The sequence below is a fragment of the Ischnura elegans genome, chromosome X, assembly GCF_921293095.1.
Source record: "Ischnura elegans chromosome X, ioIscEleg1.1, whole genome shotgun sequence".
Lineage (NCBI taxonomy): Eukaryota > Metazoa > Arthropoda > Insecta > Odonata > Coenagrionidae > Ischnura > Ischnura elegans.
In genome coordinates, this window is record NC_060259.1 from 5898339 (window position 1) to 5923767 (window position 25429).

Consider the following 25429-nt stretch of genomic DNA (forward strand, 5'->3'; position numbering starts at 1 on the left):
TTTAATTCCTCTTCCACTATATAACTGAGTAATCACTATTGGAAAATTACATTTCTTCGCTCTTTTCTTTTTTTCCCATCCCTATCACAGTACACCCATGTCTCGTATAGCGCAAGGGATGCGTTCCTTGGGGTCTTTGCGCTATACGAATTTGCGTTATACGAGAGCGTTTTAACATAGGGAAGATAGGGATGCGTTCCTGGTAGCATAGGTCTTTGGTATTAAATTTCCTCTAAAACATCTATATTCCCATAAAAAGCCTTAGAAAACATTATTTCTATAAATATTTATAGTTTAAAACATCTTTAAAGATAGTATTCACGCATTCAAAGACTTTTATTCACGTTAAAAAAAATTCTTACGTGCTTTTGAAATTCCATCCTGTCTTGCGGGTGGGCTAACATCTGCTATCTCAGGGGATCGTAATGCGTTGCCGGCAGTTGACGATTTTTAAAACTAGTCTAAAAACAACTGTTGTGTCACCCAGGCCCTTTTGTAGCTCATCGAAATGACAGGAAAATGCTACTTTAAATGCCATTTCATAGCTAGCGGAGTTTATGAATGATAAATCATTTTAATTTGAAGTCCTCCGAGTCATTAACAGCTACGTGAAACAGTCTTTAAATGCCTTGAAACCTGACCCAGGTTTTCCTTCCCTGAAAATGAATGAACGAGAATGCATTCTTTTCCAAAAGAATATCGTCTCGTCAACACTAGATCTAGTTGAGGGGGAAAGGAGCCACTTTCAATAACAGCTTGGAGTTCATCAGAAAATGTTGTGGTGGCTGCGCTATCAACACTTGCAGATTCACCTGATATCGCCGCACAGAAAATACCTGCTTGCCGTTTAAATTCTGGAACCAACCGGAGCTTTCACTAAATGTCTCGGAGCGATTACCACTCTCATCTTTTTGTACTGATTCACCATGAACTTTCCGTATGTGTAGACCGCTTGGTTGAAGTTGGTGCGGCAGAGGTCACTGATATTTTAGCTTCGTCTTTATTCAAAATAAGGCATCGTGAGTTTAAACTTCCATGCAATATCGCTTTGACGCTCTCCATTTTCAAAGCAATTGACCTCTCTCAAGTCCTCTTCTAGATTTATGGTTTTTCTTGATAAATTCTTGATTTTTCTACACGCATTCCTATTTTTTGCCATATTCTCTTGGCTTTTACTCTGTATGGCTCTATCTAAATCACCTTCTTCTGCTGAACTGTATTCCTGAGACGCAGAAGGCCTATGACTGCGGGGAGGGAACGAAGCCATTGTGTTTGAGACTCTATAGCTGACCCTTTTATGTGTTGATGCTATTCATGCGCAACTCGGCCACCGCTCCATTTCTCCCCCGTGAATACCGATGACCTTGAAGGCTTTAGCGTAGACCCTCTACCTGGAAGTCAATCGCCCGGTAACCTACGACGGCAAAAATACGTCTCAAACCCTATTGCTGAAAAAAAAACTCATTTCCACTAGCCCCACGCTTAATTAACGAACTAAATTATTTATTATCATTCTGTTAAGGAGACGAGATAAATCTTCGGTAGGCCGGCTATCTGGACCCAATGACGAGTAATACTTTTGGCAATTGCACAGCAATGAATTTCGATTAATATATAAACAAAAAAGAAGATTTGAGGCAAGAAATAATATTAATATGCGTAAATTGATAGAAATTACGTGTGTACTTAGCGCAAGTTCACGTTTTATCACGAGAGCGTTTAAAATGTTTGATTAGGCTACACTGCGTTGCAATGTTTCCCCGAGGAACGAATTTGCGCTATATCGAAATTGCGCTAATCGAAATTGCGCTATACGAGACATGGGTTTATTCGGATTCGATATTCGAGTTCGAGAAATCTGCTATTCCACCCATCTTTAATACTTACTGAATTTAATGTAGCTGGATATATTCTTAATTCTTTTCCAGTGATAAAAATATTAGCATTTATGACAATTAGCTGGAATTTGTGTATTCTTTTGAAGCGGCATTGTGTTTGCTTTCGGCCATTCTTTCGGACCGCCACTTTCGGAGGTTTGTACTCGGCGCGCACTACGTGAAGAACCGGGTTACGGGATTGGACGTCGGTAGCCAATCAGAGAGCCTCTACCATGGGCGATTGGGCTCAGGGAAACTCTCTAGTACACAGAAACTCTGCGAGCACAATAACACCGTTTTCAACATCCCTTCCTGATGAGCACTCGCCATATCCATACTGTTGGTCTCCTCCGTACCTCATCTAAAAGTTGCCTCTCCTCACCCACCATGTCCAGCACTTCGTCGTTCCTCACAATATTCTACCCCCTATAACACTATTTTCAACATCCCCTCTCCTCTAAGTAATCGCTCCATCCATACCTTCTGTCTCCTCCGTACCTCATCTAAAAGTTGCCTCTCCTCACCCACCATGTCCAGCACTTGGTCGTTCCTTTTCCTCTCCGTCCATTTCACCCTCTCCATTCTTCTCCACACACCCACATCTCGAATGCCTCCAATCTTCTCTCCTCCTCCTTCCTCAGTGTCCACGTTTCCACACCGTAGAGAGCTACACTCCAGATCAATCTCTTCACTAACCTTTTTTTAAGGTCTTGCATAATGAAGAAGCTCCTTCCTGTTCATAAACGCCTCCTTTGCTTATGCAATTCACTTCCTGATGTCCTTGCTACTGTATCCATTTTCCTCTAATATGCTGCCTAAATAGTTGAATTGCTCAACCTGCTCAAGTCTCTCCCCTCCTACTTTTATCTTGAGTCAAACATTCCTTGCTTGCTATGCTTTACAAAACCGCATTACCTTGGTCTTCTTGTGATTAATCCTCATCCCATACTCCTCGAACCGCTCGTCTAACGCATCCACTAGAGCCTGCAGTCCCCTCGCTGACTGGCTAATCAGCACCTGATCATCCGTGAACCTCACCGATTTCAACATCATTCCTCCCAGTTTCACTCCAGCTTCCAACTCATCCCACGCTTCTCTTACCATCTCCTCAGCGTATGCGTTGAAAAGCAGCGGCGATAAAGGACAACCTTGTCTCACTCCCCAGCCAATGCTTCCCACCCAGATTTTCCACCCACTACCCTCACTTGCACAGTCTGGGCCGTATACAGATTGCAAATCAGTCGCCTATCCCTCCAATCTACATCTATTCTCCTGAGTATATCCATCAACTTTACCCAGTTCAACCAATCAAATGCTTTTTCAAAATCCATGAAACAGGCATACACGTCCTGGTCATATTCTAGGTTCCTCTCCACGAGGCACCTCATTATTGCTATTGCGTCACGAGTTGGCTTCCCTTTTCCAAAATCACACTGATCTTTGCCCAAATACTCGTTTGCTTTAGCCTCCATTCGTCTGTTCAATATCCTCCGTACCACTTTCGCCACGTGCGATATTAGACTAATAGTCCTATAATCTCTGCATTCCACAGCTTTCTTCTTTTTCGGTAGCGGAATTAACACTGTCTTCACAAAATCCTCCAACCAACATCCCTCCTCATAGGTCCTACGCACTAGATCAAAAAATCTTTTCTTACTCTCCTTCCCTTGATTCCTTAGGAGCTCGCACGGGATATAGTCCACACTCATTACTTTCCTAGCCTTTATATTACGAAGTGCTCTCTCGATTTCCAAATCTGACATCCCCTGCCCAAGATTGTCCTCCTCCACTGCACTTTCCTCCTCTATCGTCAATCTCTCCGGCCTGTTTCTTCCATCATACAGATCTTCCACGTATTCCTTCCTTCTACTCTGTACATCTTCTCGGTTAGCATCCTCCCATCTTTAGTCTTATTTTAAACGTGGCTTATCCTCTTTTGCCGCCCAATAGTGACTTAACTTTGGCGTACAACGTGCCTACCTCTCCTTCTTTCTGGAACTTTTCCATTTCCTCATACTGCCTTTTCCACCAAGCCTCCCTTGCCCTCTTAGTTTCGTGATGTAATCAATTATTAAGTTCCCTATACTTTCATTTGACTATTGACTTCTCCTCCGCTTTGACCGTTCCCATTTTGATATTATCCCACCCTACCTCTACAGTCTGTGTATTTCCAATCTCCCTTGTACTAATGTCCACTGGTTCCTAATATTCTCTCCTTATAGTCCCCTTCAGCACTTTTCCTTTCCTTTTTCGGCACCATTTCCTTGCCTTCCTGACTTTCGTAAGTCTTTTGAATCTTACGTTGAATTTCATGAGCACTAGGTTGTGGACTGAATCTGCATCCACTGCAGGGAAGCTGCACGAGTTTTTCACACTATTCCTAAACATCTGTCTTACCGTAATGTAGAACTGATATATCCCCACATCCCCTGGATTTTTCCATGTGTACCTTTGCCCTTTATGATGATTGAACCCTGTGTTTGTGATGAATAATTTGTTTCTCCTGTAAAATTCTGCTGCTTTCTCTCCCCTGTCTTTCCGTATTCCTAGTCCAAATTCTCCTATTTCGTGTGTCCATCCCTCCCTTCCCCGATTGAGGCATTGCAGTCCCCCATCACTACCAGATTTTTCTTACCCGGTGTGTCTCTAATTATTTCCTCGAGCTGTTCATACACCTCATCTACTTCTTCCTCCCTATGATTACCAGTGGGCATGTAAACTTGAACCACCAAAAGGTTGGTGGGTCACACCTCAATTTATACCACCAGAATCCTATCGCTTACCTGGTCTACACCTACCACTCTCTTACCCATCTTCCCGTTTTATAATAAAGCTACCCCTCACTGGATTTCCTCCCCACCACTATATATAACCAAGCCTATAGCCATCACTCCAATATTCGCCACCATCCTTCCATCTCACTTCGCATAATCCTAAGATATCTAACCTCCCTTTATCCATTTCCCTTTTGATATTTTTTAATTTCCTCACCCTCGTCATTCTTCTTCTTCTCCATCTCCTTTGTCTTCTTTCCTTCATTGCTACGCCTGCTGCTGATGATTATGATAAGTCTCTGCAAGGATTTCGCATGTTGACGACCCCGAGGACCTTGCCGACCTCACTGCTGTGAACGACTCCCGCCCTTTGCACACCAGTCCCGTTTGATGAGATTCCAAGGCTCATTTGGTTGTACTCCATGTTTTCAGGGAAGACATAGTTGGTAGGGTTTCCCACTTCCATTCCAACAGTGTTTTTTATGTGACACCATCACGTGGACTACCTTTTGTCTGGCTCCTACCCTTCGACCTATCTGGCATGGGTGGCCCTATCGGGAATAATTTAGAATTAATGCTGCCAGTGCAGCTGTAGGGGTCATAGGAACTCACAAGCCTTTCCACCGCGACAAGTTTGTAGCCCAAGGGAAAGGATTTCTTAATGATCACCTAGATTTAAGTTTTTGTTTAAGAATTTTTCTTCTGCCTTGACATATATTTTTCATTACTTATGTGGTATTCATTATTTTTTAACTTTCCTGTTCCAGAGATCTTTTAAAATTGATCTCATCAAGGGTGCTGTGGACCACTTGTTACGGGCAAAAATTAAGACTTCTAGTCAAGTTCGCAAGTTCTTAGAGCTTTCAAGTAAGGCAGAACAAATGGTGATACAGAATATGAAAAAGGAAGTTGACTATGGTGATGCACCTGATGAGTTCAGGGGTGAGTATGAGGTTAAGATGATGAATTGTTATTTTTACAGCATATTTGTGGAGTGGAATTTGAACTGAGGAAGGGAATCTGAATAATCTCCATTACATCCATCCTTACCATGTAAGCTGCATATTTTATTTGAATTTCAATGTAAGCAAAGATTTTCCCCTTTTAATGTTTTAAAATAACATCTAATGTATGAAAAGTATCACATGGTTTTGGTTTTCATTTTCTTTCTCCGCTTCAAAATTTTGTCCCTGTAGTTAGCCATTAAGGTAGTTGAGTAGGTTAATAGACGTTCTTCCTGGCAGAAATTTGATACCATGTTGATTATTGTGCTCAGCAATGAACAAGATGAACTTATTATTTTGTATTTGCTCTCAAAAGAGTTCATTTCCTTCTTTGAATCCTTATTTCCTTATCAGTGACTTATAATTTCCCTTTTCAGATCCCTTAATGGACACATTGATGGAAGACCCAGTGAGGTTGCCTTCTGGAAAAATCATGGATCGAGCAGTAATAACTCGTCATTTGCTGAACTCCTGCACTGATCCTTTTAGTAGACAATTACTGAATGAAGAGATGCTCATGCCAGGTGAGAAATATTCATATCTTCAAGAAGTTAAAAATTTTCTATGTTCCCAGTGCATGCAAAATCTTGAGCTCAGAATATGAATTGTGGCATAATCCATCCATTTTTTCCTGAGAAGTGGCTGGGTTTTTTGCTCATTTAAAGAATTAAATGATCACTCTGGTTTTACATTCCTTCCCACGTGGTGCAGGTAAAAATTATGAGTCTATAAAATTACAGCATACGGGATAAACCTCTTCTCTCAACTGCTAAATAAATCCTTAGGGCATAGTAGTGGTAAGTGGCAGATAGCAGATGTAGATGGGGTAAGCGCATGTGGGGACCTGGTCCTGAGGGACCACTCTACCTGGGGGTAAAAAAAGCAAGTTTTACGAAATTATTAGTGTTATAAAAGCTTACTTTATTACTTGCCTGTCTTACCAGCCAGCCAGCAAGGTGAAAATTAGATCTTATTGTATTACATGCAGTTTTATTTTATTCTAGTTAGCCATGTGTTTATGGGGGAAGAATTTTACATATTACTTACCACTATCCAATTAATCCTCAGTCACTTCTTGTAATTTACTCTCTTCCAGAAGTATGTATCAAGGTCATATTAACCATATACATATTGTGACCCGCCTCTGTCAGGTGTGGGAGGGTTTGTTTGGAGGGATCGTCCAAGACGGGCGGGTCGTGGGTTGGAAGGAAGGGGAAGTAGTGGGGGGAACAAAGAAGAAAGTGGGGGTGGGGTGGGTTTCTATTGCTGAATGAGGGCTGGCGTGCATAAAATAATAATAATAATTTTTATTGTTCCTAGAGATCACATGTTCCGGTGACATTGGAAGTCGTCAAAATAAAGTAAATAATTAAAGTAATAGTTACTAATAAATGAAGTGATATAACATTTACAATTTTTACAGATAAAAGAAAAAAGTTACAATTTTAGTGGTTGATGGGCAAAGATTACTCCGAGCCCAACATAAAATCCTTCAGGCTATAATAGTTATTTTCCATTAAATATATCTTCAAAGCATTCTTGAATGGTGTAGGTGGAAGACATTTAATATCATACGGTAGTCTGTTGTATATTTTTGATAGGGAGAAAAGGGGTCCTTTTTGGCAGAAAGTGCTATGGTAGTCTTTGAGGTGAATGTCATTGGTGGTTCTGGTAGCGTGATTATGGTGAGAACTATTTTTTGGAAAGTATTCAGGGTTATTCTTAACAAAAGAGGCACAGTTGAGTATGTACAGTGATGGGAATGTTAGTATTTTCAGATCATTGTAAAGAGGTAAGCCAGGTGCTCGCATAGAAACTCTGGCCATGGCTTTCACTGCACGTTTCTGCATAGAGAAAACTTTGTGGCAGCAGCTAGCATTACCCCAAAAGATGATGCCATAAGTTAGGTGAGGATATATTTTGTCATAATATATCATCTTCAGAGTATCAATGGTAGTTACTTCAGCCAGCTTTCTTATAATAAATATGCCAGTGGATAGTTTATTCATTATATAATCAATATGTGATGACCAGTCAAGGTTGTCAGTGAGGATAACACCTAATAATTTTGTTGAATGTGCCCGGGAAATCACGTGAGGACCAACATTTAAGATCATACTTGAGGTACATGGGGACCGGTTGCCATGGAACTGAAGAAAAACTGTTTTGTCAATGTTGACTTGAAGGGCGTTATCATGACACCATTCTGACATGCTGTTGATACTGCTTTGTGTGGTATTAACTAGGTCGCTCCTATTTACCTCACTTGAAATGATTGAGGTGTCATCTGCATATAGAATGGCATTTTGGAGGAGGGGTTTGTCTGGCAAGTCATTAATGAAAATTAGGAATAGCAATGGCCCTAGTATAGAACCCTGTGGTACTCCTGCTTTCACAGTAAGGGGATTTGACTTAACTACTGTAATGCTTTTTGCTGTTCTGGAGGTATATTTGACAAATTGCTGACGGTCAGTTAGGTATGATGACAACCAGGAGAGAGCTTTCCCCAAGATGCCCACTGACTGCAGTTTAGAGAGGAGAATTGCATGATTAATTCGATCAAAGGCTTTGCTTAGATCAAAGAAAACACCAGCTGCTAATTTGCGTTCCTGAAAAGCTGTGCATAGTTGGTTTAATAACTGAAAGATGGCTGTACTTGTGGATTTGGATTTACAGAAACCGTGTTAGGCATTTTTCAGTATTTTAAAGGTTTTGAGATAACTCATTACACGATGGTAAAAGAGTTTTTCGAATATCTTTGAGAAGGCAGACAGTACAGATATAGGTCTGTAGTTTGCCGAGTCATTTAGAGGGCCCTTCTTATGAATTGGGGTAATTGAAGCATATTTGAAAAGGTCTGGGAAGACTCCAGAGCATATGGAGGTATTAAATATGTCAGAAAGGGGACCAGCAATGACTTTGGCAACATGCTTAATTATAGGCATGGGTATACCATCAGTACCTGCTGACCAACTATTTTTGAAGGAGTGAATAATGTGAATAATTTCAGTGTGCGTGCTTGGGAAGAGAAAAATACTCTGTTCGGGGTTGACTACTTTGAAATCAATTGTGGAATTCAGGGTTGAGGGTGAGTAACAGAATTGTTTATTGAAGCTGTCTGCAGTGATTGATGGATCAGAGCAAGGAGTGCCATTAAAGAAGATCGGGGAGGGGGTCAGGGTTCCACAGGAGGATTTTGTGTTATCTTTGATCACTTTCCATGAAGCCTTTATAATGTTGTTTGAGTTTTTTATGTATGTATCAATTTTAATCCTACGTTCATTGTATACCATAGATTTAAGGTCTTTCCTGGCTACTTTGTAACTGGGAATCAATTCATTTTTACCGCTTTTTATCAGGGAGTAAAGGTTGCGTACATTAGCGGCTCTTTTAAGAACATTCTCAGAATATATCTTTTCCTTTAGAGGGAAGATTCTGCTTTTTTTCACATTTAGTGGAAAAGCTGCATTAAAATAGATATGAAAAATGTTAAGAAAGGCACTAAGTTTTGAGTTCAAATCCAGACTTGAGTATATCTCTTCCCAATTTTCTAGAGATAGATCATGAAGGAATTTTTCCATAGCAGAGTCTGAGAAAGCTCGCTGAGACATAGGTACAAGACGAGGTGGGGTGTGGGTTTTGATTTTTATGTTGACATTAATTGCAAGATGGTCTGACATAAGGGAATCAAAAGTAGTACAGGAGAAACACAACTTAGGGAGATTGCTAATTATCAGGTCAATGAGGGTTTCGGAGTGGGAGGTTAACCGGGTTGGTTCACTATTCATGACATTTAAACCAAAGGATGATAACACATTGAGAAAGGATGACTTATGAGGGGAGTTGCTTGATAGATCAATATTAAAATCACCAAAAATTATGATGCCATCTGTGTTTTTAGAGATGAGGAAATTAACAGTTTCTGAGAAAAGGTCTAAGAAGTCACGAACTTCACCATTTGGTGAACGATATATCACACAAATAATGTATTTTTGTGAATTCACTTCTAGGATGGACACTGCGCACTCTAACACAGATTCAACAGAATAACGAAGGCTTACGCTGCAAGTCACGAGTTCAACAAAACATTTAATGCACAAATCAATCTTGAAGTATACAATAAAACACATAAATTGATCGTTTCTCTTAACCCTAAAAAAACTACTGCTACTGGCCAGTGAAATAATAATGAAAACAATTTCCAATCAATAAAAGAACAATTAGTCAAAAACTCTGCTTTTAACAAATGTTTGGCATGAATACAAAAACGAAACAGGTGAACTATAAACAACGCCAATATTAAATTAAACAGTCTGTCCTAAATACTACAATTATTCACGCACACACGGGGAAAAGAGGAGGGCAAAAAAATTTTTAAAAATGCAAGGGAATATTTTCATGATTCTTATGGTCTTGAATGGGGGAAAATGGGGCTCTTCGGGAATCTTCTGAATTCAGGGGGGTGGCAGAATGTAGGGTGACAAGAGTACTTATCGGCTCTCTGTGTCGTGGATGGAGATGGCTTCCTTGGCTGGTTCCGGTCAGGGTCGCTGCATCTACTTTCACTGTGGGCTGAGAGAATCTCTGAACTTGGGCGTCGTGGAGTGACTTTCCTCTTTTTTGCACACGGGAAATCTGCGGTGCGTCTCCTCTTTCCTCGCTGTCGCCGTCCTTCACCTTTCTGTCAATCTCCACGCCTCGTTTATCTTTCTCTCTCTTCCACGGGACTGCAGGGATGCACCTCTGCTGAGCAACCTTGCCTCCGGCTGCCTCTCCATGCCAAATAATGCTTCATCTAGCCGGCTCTACTTGGCTTTTATAACCACTTTTGGCGAGGTCAACTTTCTGGGGTTGGGGTTGGTGGGGAAACCCGGAGTGGCGGGTTTCCCTACCAATGTCGTCCATTGGGGGGGGGGGGGGGGGAATTTTGCCAAAGTTTGTGGAGGGTGGGGGTGGCAAATTGCATCACCCTCCGATCGCTGCGGCCAGGTGTTGTTTTCTTGGGGGGGATGAGGTGAACCTGGCACTGATCATGTCCACACGGAAAATTCCACTCTTGGAAAGCGGGCGGAAGAATCGTGGGAGGGGGGGGGGGGAAATACACTGCACTTGGGTTCGTTCACGTTTCTCTGCATCGTCACACGCATTCACATACAAAATTATGTCAGCCTTCCCTACCTCGTGAACGCCGTTTTGAATGCCCATGAACCGCACCAAGCAGCATCGGTTACAACATGTAATGGGAAGATGCAAAATTGTAGGCTGGAGTTATTCGTAATGGTCAACTTGCTCTCTTCCTTAGAAATTGACTAAAAGTAGATCTGATGAAAGCCAACTTTGATAGCTTAAATCACAATAGAATTGTGTAGAGTATAGATGGGATGTATGGATTGATCCGCCTGCCTTGGACTCCCATTCCACAATCAAAAGGTATGGTGTATGAAACAAGTGCAGAAGTCCCCCTTGAATGAGATGAAAAGAGCAAGTTGAGTGTGTGAGAGGACTGCAAGTGGGTGGGTGGGTTTGTGTGAGAGAGGGAACCTCTAAGGTACCTGACGCTGAATTTCATGAAAATAGTGTCAAGAATTTGTCCTCTTGCACCCAACACCAGTGACAAACAATAGAAAACAGTGCAACCCTCATGCTCTCCTTGACTTGCGGCAGTTACTGAATAAAAATTTTAAAGCAGCAAATTCGTTCTTATATAAATCTTGTTAATTTAGCTGGGAAATTTTCAAAACTCTAGTGTTGGCATTTTGTATAAGTTTTTGTCTTTCCTTTATTTTGCATTGTGTTGTTTCGGTGCATACATTGATGCAGATGTGTGATATGGCTAGTGAGATGATGCATTGCCACAGTAATGGCTCTGTTGATTGATTGTATGTAGTGGATTGGATGAATCTCAGCTTTATCATACTATGTCAAATATTTGATAATAGCATTTATCACCTGGGGATGGTGGTGGAGGCAATTATGTGCTGTTAGTGCAGAATTTTCTTATGCATCCTCTGCTGTGCAATGTGGATCCCCTCACTATCTTCTAGGTGCACAAATATCAATAAAAATACGTATGCTTGAAGTGTCCTTGTGAACTTTCTTTCTGGATGGGGTGTGGATGCTTGTGTGGATTCTTACCATGTGGGTGTGGAGTTGATATGGCTGGTGTAGCATTCAGGTGTGGAAATTCAGGTCTTTGTGTGTGTGAGTTGTGCCTTCAAGTTAACTATTTATGCAATATTAGATGCTTACTAAGCACTTAAAATAAATGTTGAGGACTGTTAATGAGGACAGGAAGGGAGTGAAAATTAGAAAACACCTCTATCTATCTCTTCATCTATGACTTTTTTTATGCCAACCCTGAGATCATACAGCATTTTCTCATCTTTCCTCATAATATATTTTCCTATATTTCTATACATTTGCCCGTATTTCTCCTTAATAATGGTGCCAAAATCAGTTTGTGAATCTTTCATGAGTCTTGGCCGGTTATTTCCATTTTAAATGATATTGATAGGAAATGCACATAATGGCTATGAAATCATCAATCTCCAGCCAAGTTATTACTCCTGTGTCTGGGATTATTCCCTGCTGGTCACAGTTCTCCAAGGTGGGCAGTTGCAGTTGCTACCATTAATCTTGTGTGCACAAGTAAGTTGCTGAGGTTGGTGGCCACTGATTATAACAGCAAGTTCATTGTATATTGGAAGCTTGATTGTATGAATTATCAAAGTGAACTGTTGAGGTTGACCTAGTCCACTCATTTTTCATGAAAAACTGCAGATAGTAAGAAAAGCAGTAAAAATCTATCATTGTACTGCTGGACTTAAAGTACCATGTGCCAGAGTCCTATGTACTGTCGAGCGTTCCACATTTAGTTGACAGTACAGGCCTTATCGAGAACAGTGTTGCTAATTATTATTATTAAGCTTCTGCTCTGCAGGCAAGCATCCTCTCAGTGTATGCAACAACACATAACAGAGGACTAAAATGGTGTAGTTCAAAAAGGAGTTGGGAGCGCATGAAAGATGACGTAAATAAAGAAATTTTTTTGCATAAACTAAAATACCTTTGATGCAATATTAAAGGAAAAGTCTTTTGTTATTCTATGTATGTACTTATTCAATATGCACAAGCTGAATAAGGAAAAATCTGTAATTTAAAAAAATAGCAATTAAGTGAAGGAAAATAAAATTTATCGCCACTTCTGAATGTGATGAAATTTCTATTCCTTCCGTATTCTGCATCGTTTTTTTGGCCCTGGCTTTTGTTTGCCATGAATGGCTGTGTTGTATAAGACAATGATGGTTATATCAGATGGATAGTTGGCTTTTAATGAAAATTAACTCTATGACTATGTCCACTTCCTTGACATGCTGATTAATACTAACCAGTGGTTTAAATTTATTTTTTGCTTCAAGTTAAGTTCACAGAAGGCGCAGTTAAGTTCGCAGTTCATATAAGGTAGTTCAGTGCAAATTCAAATCTCCAATTGTGCGAAAAATCCACAGAGAAAAAATCATTCGCCTTGACCGGGATTCGAACCCGGATCCCTCGATTTCCGTCCGAGTGCTTTAGCCAGTTAAGCTACTGAGGCGTCATTCTTCCCTGTGGAAATTGGTGGACTATACCGGACAAGGTGGTATGGACTGCTGAGCATATTATGCGACGAGCAGTCCAAGTCCAAATCGTGCGCACGGCGCCACAGCCGGAGAGTAAAGTCCGAACTTTGAACACACATAGGTGTTCTCTCTTTGACGAATTTAAGTATACCGGGACTAGCCCCTCGGTAGCTTAACTGGCTAAAGCACTCGGCCGGAAATCGAGGGATCCGGGTTCGAATCCCGGTCAAGGCGAATGATTTTTTCTCTGTGGATTTTTCGCACAATTGTGCATTGCGGGTGACTCCCGTAAAGGTTATCACCGTGGCTAGTCCCGGTATACTTAAATTCGTCAAATCTCCAAGTTTAGTTTTTTAATATCTTATAGGTTTATTCATATAAAAATTCAAATTTGTTTGCTCAACACGTGGATTTCTCTTGTAACTGCCAGCAATGATACACTTTTGTTCAAATGTGTAGTAACACATCCAAAACATTTCAAATGTAAAACAAGTGGGTAGCCCCAATTTATCCACATCTCATCCAGAAACCTCTTCAGACTCTTCACTCGCCGTATTGTTGCTGCATTTTAGTAATTATGTCACTTCTGAAAAATGAAAAACCTCTCGATACTGATGCTTCCAATTTATTTGCAATCGTGAGCAAAGCGTTTATGGATAAGAGGGGAGTACAATATAGACAAATGCCTGTTCTACAAAGAACCTAAGGCATCAGGGAGCCAAAATTCCCTTTCCCCTATGAATGTAGCTGTAATATGTGTGCAGTTTGCATGATTGTCTTTAATGTATAATTATTACATTTAATACAATTATTTTGAAGTATTTCCAACACACGCAGCTATCTATCACTAATGCCCATGTTTATATGGCTTTGTTCTCGTCTTCACTTTACGAGGGTTGTTCAATAAGTCCTTAAAATTTCCGAGATATTGTTCTCTTAATATCAAAAAGTAATTTTTCCCAGAAAGCAGAACTCTTGATTAATCAGCTGTAAGAATTTCAGCTGTATTCGTGCCATAGTTTCATTGTTGTTGCCAATTGAAGTGAGCTACTTTCATTTGTTTCTGAAAATGTATAAAAGTAAGTTTCGTGCAGTGATCAAACAGTTGTTTTTAAAAGGGTTAACGCTAGAGATGTGCGAATAGTATCCGCGAATTCGAAAATATTCGAAATAATTATGCTTAAGGTACAATCTCAAATACTTTGAATTTCGCGCCATACACTGTCACACGTGCGTCGTTGGTAGTTGACTCGGAAAAATGTAGAAAAAACTAGTCGTTCCATGCATGCAGCTCCGTTTTAGGCAAGTTGACGAACTACATCAAATTAGCTGATTAGAGTGAAAAGAGTTCGACGTAGGGAACCGAAAATGATCGGATGCAAAAATCTGAAAATCCCCGGTTTCCCCCACCAGGAGAACCTCAGTGCCGTGGGATAGTAACTACCTAGCACAATTCCCAAAATCCACTACCCCCTCCATCCATCAGCCCTCGGCCCCTCCTCCGAAGCTTTCCTCCTCTCCAAAATCAAACAAAAGGCCCCAGCTCGCGCAGGGTTCGTATTACAAAGACCATAAATGAAAAGCTTAAAAATAAAATATCAAGTTACAGCAGAATAATAGAATCGTGTTTCACCCTGCCCTCTTTCTCCCCCACTGACCTTTTTCTGCCTATCTGCTTCGAAGTTCCCCATTTCTGGAGGTCAACTGCTGCATGAGTCATCTATTAGCCCAAAAGGTGTCTAACTTTGGCAATCGATATTACATCTTTATTGGATTGAAATATTAGTAATGTGCGCTTAATTTAAAAAAGAATAAGACCAAACGCGACACATTTCTGACTTTATTTAAGCATTTTACGCTAGGAAATAAATTTCAAAATAGGACGGAGACTTAGCATTCTGGCAAAACTCGATATCTTCGCAGCTGAGATTCTCGGAAGTTGATGTGGTATTTTTTCCGAAAACATATATCAAGTTACAATTCATGAGTTATGCTAAAAGTCTCTATTGTCACAGTCACAGACGAAGGGATATTTTCTCAGAATATTTGATTTCTCCCTGCTAGCAATTCGAATTCATCTGCTTATCTCGTGAGAACTTCCAAAGATGGACTGAAAATAATTGAAGAAGAAGAAAATCTGGTGTAGAAGTGCATGTATTTTGCAAAACGCCTTGGATTGTCCACTAGCACTTGATAGTAGGAGTGGGGTTAAAGCGAGCTACCTGTTGAAAATAAGAAGTTGGATGAAGCCGAGTATCAGATGGGCGTGCCGATGAAATGGCGTTTGGTAGATACGAATGTATACATCAGACAGAAATCCATCGTAGCAGTGTAAATGTCGTGACGGCATGCAGTCATTTTTTCGTGAGGTGGTGTGTCCCCTTATAATATTTGAAAGAGATGTTAGTTGAATCAACTATATGCCCAATTGTTTCCATAAAATTAAAATATTCCATTAATCAGCTAAATTCCTGTTGGAATCCTTTAAAGGAAATCAAACTTACTCCCCAATATCTTGTGTTTCCTGCTGCATTCATCGTTTTTTTCGTCCATCCCCTTGAAAAACGATAGACAGTGGTTCCACTGTGTACCTTTTCATTTATGCATTCATCAAGGGAAATAGAAGAAGAAACGCTCGTTTAATATACTTTGCGCAACTCTAGTATTCGATGTATTCGAAATTCGAGGTATTCGAATATTCGAGCTATGATTCGAATTCAATATTCGAGTTCGAGAAATCTGCTATTCGACCCATTTCTAGTTAATGCCTAAAGAAATCAAAGCTGACCTTTATGAAGTTCATGTCATATCTGTTCTTTTGATTGCAACTACTTATTTACAATTGGGTGAATGAATTTAAACGTGGCCGTGCATCCAAAAAATGAGCATTGTTCCGGGTGCCCTGTGGAAGTGTCTATCCCTAAATTGATTGACAAAATCCACAATATGGTTTTCAGTGACAGACAAATCAAAGTGCACGATGTAGTTGATGCCACAGGAATATCGCAATGCACAATCGCCTTAAGATTGCACGAAAAATTGGGTGTGAAAAAAATGTGGACAATATGGCTGCCACGTTTGCTCGCAGTGGAGAATAAACATAATCGTGTGGTGAACTCCGAGTGTGTTTTGGTGCCTTTCCACCACAGTCCTTAGGATTTTCCACATCTGTATATAGATGTTGTTGAAATATGGATTCAACACTACACCACAGAGACAAAAAAAGTTGAAAGAATGGAATTCTGACAGAGAACAGGCTCCAAAGTAGGTGATGATGGTAAAATGGAGGTCAGGTCACGGCAATGACATAGTGGGATGCATGCAGAATAATCTACATCAGTTACTTAAAAAAAGAGAAAAGGCCTTGTTATTGGATCAGTTGATGGTAGAAATTAAGACAAGCATCCGCATTTGAAAGAGACAAAAAAAGATAAGACAATGCATGGTTGCACACCTACACAGTTTTATTGACCAAAATTATGGAATTTATGTTCAAATCGTTACAAAACTTTCTGTATGGGCAAGATTTGACCTCCAATGACTTTTTCTCATTTCCCAACTTCAAAAAAATAGCTTGGTGGACAAAGGTTAATGTCTAAGGAGTTGGTCATAGCCCAAAATAATGCCTATATAGAGGAGATCCCAAAATGCTACTTTTTGGACGGCTTAAAATGCTTGGAAAAATGCTTTGATGATGTACCAATACAATAGAGCCTTCGGTTAGGTTTGCAAGATGTGAGTGCTCAAACCAGCTCTGGTAACATTTGACATCAACTTTGTCATGCTCATCCATTGAGTTCTTCTTGCATAGAAACACATGCGATGCTCCTTTTATGAGCCCTTTTTCTGTCTGTGCATGTGCAATTGCAAATCGTCCTTAGAATAGAATAGAAAATGAAATTTAATATTCCGGTACAAGTTTCTCCCTTAGGAATATAAAGGTTATAAATATAAAGAGTCAGACATATTACAAGAACAAGTAGATTTACATTATACATCGATTTCACAGAATGCAACTAAATATATGACAGGGTAGAACAAAAAAAAAACATATGTATATATAATTATCAGCACAACGAACGTATGAACTCATAAATACTTCTGATTTTATTGACTTTCGCATCAGCACAATAATCGGTTAAGTTACAATATTCAATTTACATGTAGCAATATTTCATTATATTTCTTTTTGAATTGTCTTACATTTTTAGATTTTTTTTAAATCGCATGACAATTTATTCCATATGTCGCAGGAGGTGATATAGAAAGATTTAGCGTAAATGGATGTTCTATGGTATGGTATGTAGAGTTCTTCCATATGGCGTGTCGGGTGTTTATTTGTTGTAGCATTATATTGTATATTTTTGTGTAAATATGTGGGAAGTTCAATCGTAATTAACTTGTACATAAATGTAGCCTTATAAAGTAGGCGCCTATCTTGTATTTTTAACCATCTTAGTTTTTCAAAATATGGTGTCACATGTTCATAATATGTGATGTCAAAAATATACCTTATACAGGAATTCTGAATCCTCTGCAGTTTCAGATTTAGTTCATTTGTAAGGTCAGAATGTACCACGTAGCAATAATCTACGTGAGGGAAAATAAGATTGTCAACTAATTTTTAGCGAAGAGGGATGGGGATAAGGTGTCTAAATTTTTTAACTGATATAGAGTCTTAAAGACCCTATGCAAAATGGATTTTATGTGTTCATTCCATGATAAGGTTTTATTTAGTGTAACTCCTAAGTTAGTAACACTATCAGAAAAATGAATTTCGACACCTTTAACAATTATCTTTGGCAGGGCATTAAGTATAATTCTATTAACATAAACATTACTACCAATGATGATACTTTTGGTCTTGCTGGGATTTAGTTGCAGACAGTTTTCCTGTGACCACTTACATATATTTCGAATATCATCATTCACCTTATTAATGGCTTCAGTCACATCAGAGGGGTAGCAGTCAATGTAGATCTGAAGATCATCAGCGTACATGTGGTATTTGCATCTTAAGATAACTTTAGAAAGATCATTGACATAAATAGAAAACAGAAGGGGTCCAAGGATTGACCCCTGTGGCACTCCTTTGGTTACAGGACAATGGTTTGAAAGCTCGCCTTTCGGTCCTCTAACGGCTTGTTTCCTGTTAGAGAGGAACCACAGCATGGCTGAATTTATAGTCCAACATCATTCAAGCGATTTATTAGAATTTCGTGATTCACCGAATCGAAGGCTTTTGTAAAGTCTAATAGATCCAGCAAGGTTATCTTTTTATGCTCAATTGTGAGTCTAGTATCGTCCGTTACTTTTAAAAGGTCAGACTGAGTACCATTTCCTTTTCTGAATCCTGACAGATATTGAACTAACAGGCCGTTTCTAGTGAGGTGCTCCACGGTGGCATCATGTACAAATCACTCAACAGGTTTTGACAGTGTACTTAGAAGCATGATTGGCCGAAAATCTGACATTACTTTTGGTTGAGAAATTTTAGGAATCGGCTGAATTTGTGAAGACTTCCAGAGAGTCGGGAAAGTCAAGTAATTTAATGAGCAGTTGAACATATCAAGTATCACGGGCATAGCGACAGGGGTTAGAATTTTTAAAATTTTATTATTGATCCCGTCAACACCATTAGCATTAGTTTTAATCATTTTTAAATTCCAAAGTAACCCTTCCAGCGTGTAATGTGGTAGGTACAGTCTATTAAATCCATTTTCTGATGTCAGTTCTTATTTATCATGCAAACTAGCCTCTGCATTAATCCTTGTGTTTACAACATCCTGGCCTTCGTCGTTTGGTGTACTTAGGAAAAAGGTATTGAGCTCATCAAGATTAAAATTTAGATCGCAAGAGTTTTTCCGGCTTTTCGCAAGACCTAGCAGCCTTAATTCTTGCCAGGTTAACGGAGCGTCCCATTTATCCTGAAAACATTTGTGATAATATTTCATTTTTGCATTCTAGAGTGTTTGTTTCACACGATTTCTGAGCAATTTGTATTGTTCGTGAAGAACGGGAAGACGGGTTCTTTGGAAATTTCTCCGTATGCGATTCCTTTGCGTCATCATAAGTCTTATATTTTCAGTTATCCAGGGGGCTGGGGTCATCTATTAATCCCCTTGCGCTGTGGGCCGTGAACATCAAGTATGTTACATTTTCGTTGAAAATCTCAACTTTGTAATTAACACAATGAGAGTTAAAAAAGTCAAGTCAATTCATCATTACAAAGTCTTCTTGGAGCTTACTGTGATCAATATGGCAGAGATCACGTGAACTCAGCTCTATTGGTATGTAAAAATTCAACTTATACTGATATTTATGTATATGAAATCGTGTTCTGAAAAAAATTAAACAAGATACTGGCCATATTCTACAACTTTATCAATGTCATCCGCAATAAACAGATGGATAAAAGTACTACTGTTTGCTAAATTATGTGTAGTTTTATATTGTACCAGCAAAAGGTTACAGGAAAAAATTAAATTTAATAATAATAATAATTTATTACCCCTACATTTTGTTTTTACACCTTTATACAAAGAAAACAAGAGAAGGAGCTTTCATTGGTCTCCAAGGTCATAGGACGAGAATTGAGCCACTATCAAATAACAAAATGTATGCCAATTAACATAAAATGCAGTCAATGATACATGAGTGTTTAAAATAAATAACATCAAAATAAATTTTCAACTACTTCTTGAGAGAAGAGCCAGTCTTTAGCAAGTCTTAGGTTTTTGGTTGAGGTTTTATTCTATTCATGTAAGTACTATTGTATGATTTTTTTAGCATATCACAGTTGAAGTCACCACACAATATAACATTTGTGTATATAGGCAAAAAGGTCAGCAAAGAGGTCTCAAACCCCTCATTCAGGTAACCAGATTTCGGTGGGTGATAAAGCACCCCAGGTAGCACTTTTCCATATTGGCTCACTAGTTCAGCAAACATGTATTCAGGTTTGAATAGAACACCTTCGGGGGCACTTAAGATTCGATACGTGAGAGAGTTCAGGACATACACACAGACACCACCACCCACTCTTCCAACACGGTCATTACGAATCAATGCATACCCATCCTATTCAACTGCAATAGGAGGGAACACTCAAAATTAGAAATTGTATTTTGTTATTTTAAACCAAAAAGATTTGAATGGAAAACACACACGCCAAATTTCAGAGCTCAAATTCGATTTTTAACCGAGATAAGTAGCTTAAAAAGTCTGCTAGGAGCTTTGGCTACGCCCACGACGCGAAACGTATTTCTATTGGCTGATGCTGTGTGACATGTAAACCTTATGAATGCCATGGGAATAACTCTTGAAGAAGCGTAAACACATTGGGTTCATGGAAATAGTGGCCAAAAGTTTATCATCATGGTGAAACAAAATGTTAATTTTGTTCTGGCTGATTCTCGAAATGTACTGACATTATCAACTGGGGCTCTGAACAATTTTTTTGTCCCAAAACGAATCATTTCATTGAAATGAAACTTCTTAAGATGAAATGTTTACAGTTTTGAGAGAGACAGTAATCACGGCAATTAAAGTGGATGCTTCAATTTGTGGACATACCATTGTAAAATCCTTTACTTATTAATGGTTTTTAGTTTCCGGATGTAAATTATTAGATAAATAAAAAAATGTGCTATAGTTATACCTTTTTTCTTTCTCTCTGAAGTGAGGAAGTTCGGGGTTCTCTCTGTTTCTTTTAGGATCAGCATTCAAGTTTCATTGGAACAGCATTTTTAAAGCAGAGGCCTCGCTTTGGTCAGCTGTGATCCTGATAATTCTTCAAGTCAGTTTCGTACTAAAAAAAATGGTAAACAGTTGTCATCAGATCAGGATTTTTAGGTGAAAATATCCATTAGTTAAATTTACATCTGAGTTACACGTACAGTCACTTTCAAAAGTTTTAGGACAAAGTTTGTGGCACCAATTATGCTTCTAAAGGAAATTTAGTATCCTATACTCCTTTCGTAGTTTCCTGCTGTGCTCCACTAGCATTCCGCTTGTGAGTGAATATATATATGCACTCAAAGGGATAAATTATTTTATACTACAAATTTATCATTCCGCTTCTATTTATGCAGGATGTAATAATTATTTAGTATGCATTTACTGCATACTTGAACCGGTTTCCACCCTTACTTTTTATAATACTTATTTTTTGAGTAATTTTATGTTACCGAGGCGGCCAAGAGGCCATCGATTTGAGCTGTGCTAGTGAAGGTTGAAGGATCGGGACTGTCCTTCATAATTTTTTCAGCTTGTTCTCTTGTTTTCTTTCTTATTTACAGGTTTTTTGTATTTGTAATTTTGCTGTCATTGCTAATATGCTTTCATTGAAGCTAATGCAATTTTTTTTAAACTAAGAAAGAAATGGTGGATAAAATCCTGACGTCGGCGTTAACGTACAGTTTGAAGTCTGGCGAGAGGAGTCACACAATACATTGTTTAATTTGACACTTATTCTTTTTCGATTGATGATAGTTCAAACTATATGCTAGTATTCATTCAGTGCGCCTTTGCCTTTGGTTTCTCTGTTATGCTGTAAGATTAGAAAAGTTAAATAAGAAAGAAAAGTTATTATTTACTATTTGTGCTTCTATTTATAAATCTGGTGGCACTGTGACTCAAATGTGCTTATTTCTGCTTGCTGTGAGTAATACGATATCGTAGTATTTCCTGGAGTACAAATTTGTCATCATAATTTATTACTTTGTACTATTTGACACATCGCCAGGTTAGCATCAAAACTGTACAGAAGTTGGCTTTTAATGTGCAAGATAGAAACAAAGAGTGAAAACCGGGGAAAATATGTAGTAAATTCACACGAAATAATCATTAAACCCAACATAATGATATATTTGCAATTAAAAAGTAAAATTTCCTGTTGAGCGTGAATTTATTTGAGAACATACAAAATTTTGCGATGTGTGGCCCAAGACAACAAAAGGAGTAATGGAAACTAAATCCCATTAAGAAGCAGAGGTGACTTACATTAAAATGGCCCTCACAAATTCTATAACAGCCCATCTCTGAAGGAATATGCTGTCTCCATGCAGCGTCGTACCACCGCCTTCCTCGGTCTGGGTCGTTTGGCACAACAAAAAAATACTCTTCTTGTGTTTAACGAGAGGTAGATTCACATTAGGCACACAACAGTACACGTAAGGTTTCCTCCCACTCATTTAAAATTCCCCGTTTCATCTACCATTTATTTATACTCGAAATAACGCCTACGATAATGCAATCCTTATGCAAGCAATGCGGATATCATGAGGTTCACACGTCATCAACATGGCGTTGACCGAGAAATACGTTTTTGGCGCGGAAGTTCAAGTTGAAACTTTATACTCTTCTAGTGGCAAAATTATTCAGCGCTCAGTGGTAAAATTTGGTGAGAGGCTTTCTTACACCCATTGCTTTATAAATCAAGTATAATATTTGATAGGGTATTCCCTTCTATTGAAGGTTTTTTAGTAATACAGCAGACTCCCGATTATCCGGCTGCGGTTTATCCGGGTTGCGGATTATCCGTGCATGATTTTAACTCTCGCTCAATTTTTCCCGCGATCTTATAAAAAAATAAAATTGGACCCAAAATTATCGGAATTACTGCATTAATGCTAGGATACACCAGGCTTATCATTTCCGTCAGAATCCCGTTCGTAAAACGGAAGCGATCGCGCGCTAGCTGCATTCAAGGGATCACAGAGTTCGTGTTTTCCAAGCCTAGCAGTGCGCGAACGCACTCCGTGATCACGGATACACGTCCGGCAGCAGTTGCAACCCGGGCAACTTGTGCGAGACACGACTGCGTGGCGTGGTGCCTGACGGTGTAGTTTCCGACGTCGAGCAGTTTTTTTGAAGCGTTTGTGCAAATCACTTTTCTGTATCCGCGATCACACAGCTACGATAGTGTGGTTTTCGAAACCAGGCCTTACATGGAGCATTAATAATACGAGTACAACCATGTTATTGCCGCTAAAAAGATCGCGAACTGGCGAAGAAAGCTCTCATTGAGTCCGGGAAGCACGCTAATAAAGCAGAATAATGGCATAAATAATAATATATTGTTTGTTTTACGTAAATTATGATCATTACAAGACATTGGATTTGATGTTTGGGTTATCCGTGTTTTCCGATTATTCGTGCCGTCCCTCCCCATCATTAGCCATTAGGAGAATCGGGAGTCTACTGTAATTATAATAATAACTTTTATTAGCCCAAGGGATACATTGTAGGCAAGCTCCAAGTATATAAGGCACGGCAAAAAAAAAACATATCAATGCTAGCAAGACATACACAATCATTGCTGATGTTTTAAGTAGTCATTTACATTACAAAAACAGTAACACAATAGATAATTATAGACTAAATTCTTGAATACAGCCATTGTTTTTTCTTTTTTTATAAATTGTGGTAGGTGGTTGTACACTTTTACACACATATGACGAGGCCCTTTAGAATACATGGCAAGAGTAGATGACAGCACATGCATATCATTACACCTTTTTGTCTCATAGTTATGGAAGTTCTTATTTGAGATAAAATCAGCTTCATGCTTTCTTACATGCAGTACGGAATAATAAATAAATAATGAAGGCAGAGTTAATATTTTTTGTGACTGAAAAAGATGCCGACAGTGAGCACGAAAAGGTTTATGACAAATCATTCTTAATAGCTTCTTTTGTATTATAAGTACAGTATTTAATGAGGAGGGAGTTGCCTACAATATAATCCCGTATGAAATTCTAGAATAGAAAATACCATAGTACAGTGTTTTCAGTACCTCAAGGCTTTCAGTATGTTTTAAAACAGACAATATATAAAATTTTGAGTTCAATTTTTTACATAAATATGACACATGAACATCCCACTTTATATTTTGTTCAATATATACTCCAAGAAACTTAAAATTATTCACAACATTAAACTTTTGTAGTTGAGACAGAGTACTATTATTTACAAACTGATTACATTTTTCTGAGAAAAACATAGCTTGTGTTTTGTTACTATTTAATACGAGTTCATTGTGATTACACCAGTTTATTATTTGCTGTAACAACAGTTCACTAGCTGTGATTAAATTTCTTACAGATTTATTAGATGTTACTTGTTCAACCATGTCTCCGAGACGGCAATTAAGTGGTGTTGCTTGCTTGAGAAATGCTTCTAAATTCATCAATATGACAGAACAGTGGCATGGCACAGTGGCACATTCACATGGCACACCTTCAACAGTTCACTTTGGTCACCGCTCATTTTGAGAATATCGAGAGATCCTGAGGACAAGTAATTGTTACTGTTCCTCCCCCTTGCCTTTGCGAACGTAAATTCTGCCACTTATTATCCACAGGAATATAAATTTACCTGCTCTCTTTAACTCCCTTGCTTGTGCATATAGTCTTCTATAGAATGGGGTGAGAGACTCGTTAACATAAATAGGGCGACTATGTTCGCTAGATAACTCCAGGTCCCTTGTTTCAAAGTTCCGTTTCTTTACTCTTCTACTGTTCACCAGCTCTTTTGGGACACATTGTCTAACAAAGCGTACAATTATTGTGGGAGGCTGCGAGGTGCCATTACGTGATGTAATAGCATAAACATAATCAATATGTAAACTGTTCAATGTGACGCCAAGTGCCACCCAGATTTGACAAACTAGTGCTGTAAGTGATTCACTGTTTGTTCGGGGAGCGCCATGGATCTCCACCACGTTTCTTAGTGAGTCGTGCTCAAGCTGGTGTAGGTGGGATTCGAGCTGACTCATCTGCAAGTTAGCATGAACAACATCACATGTTAAATTATAGATACGTTCATTTATAGTTTGAATGGCAGCATGCAGTTCAGTTACTGCATTAGTATTTTCTTCAATTGACTCCTTGCACCACAACAGAGTTTTCTTTACCTCGCCTTGTTCGTCCTGGATAGCCTTCACCCTTGCCAACAGCTCCCTCAGCAGAGACTTGGTGTCCTCACTTTGGGCCTCTGGTTTGTTGGAAGCTGCCCTCACAGGGGTGTCATCCGCTCGGGAAGATCTCACATCAGCAGTACAGGAAATGCAGTACCAGGATCTTTGTTGTTCTTCAAGAGCATTTAACTCCACCTCTGTAACTTTGGCACAGGTTAGGTGATACACCTCTTGA

General features: G+C 39.1%; 1 protein-coding gene across 2 annotated transcripts in view; it reads left to right on the plus strand.

Annotated features, from left to right (window-relative positions):
• LOC124170624 (ubiquitin conjugation factor E4 B) overlaps positions 1 to 25429 on the plus strand; it is a 302332-nt gene that overhangs the window by 267703 nt on the left and 9200 nt on the right. For both annotated transcript variants that reach the window (XM_046549465.1, XM_046549466.1), the window contains exons 21-22: positions 5419 to 5593; positions 6033 to 6179. In XM_046549465.1, coding sequence (XP_046405421.1) covers positions 5419 to 5593; positions 6033 to 6179 — 322 coding nt within the window. The remainder of the gene's footprint in view (positions 1 to 5418; positions 5594 to 6032; positions 6180 to 25429) is intronic.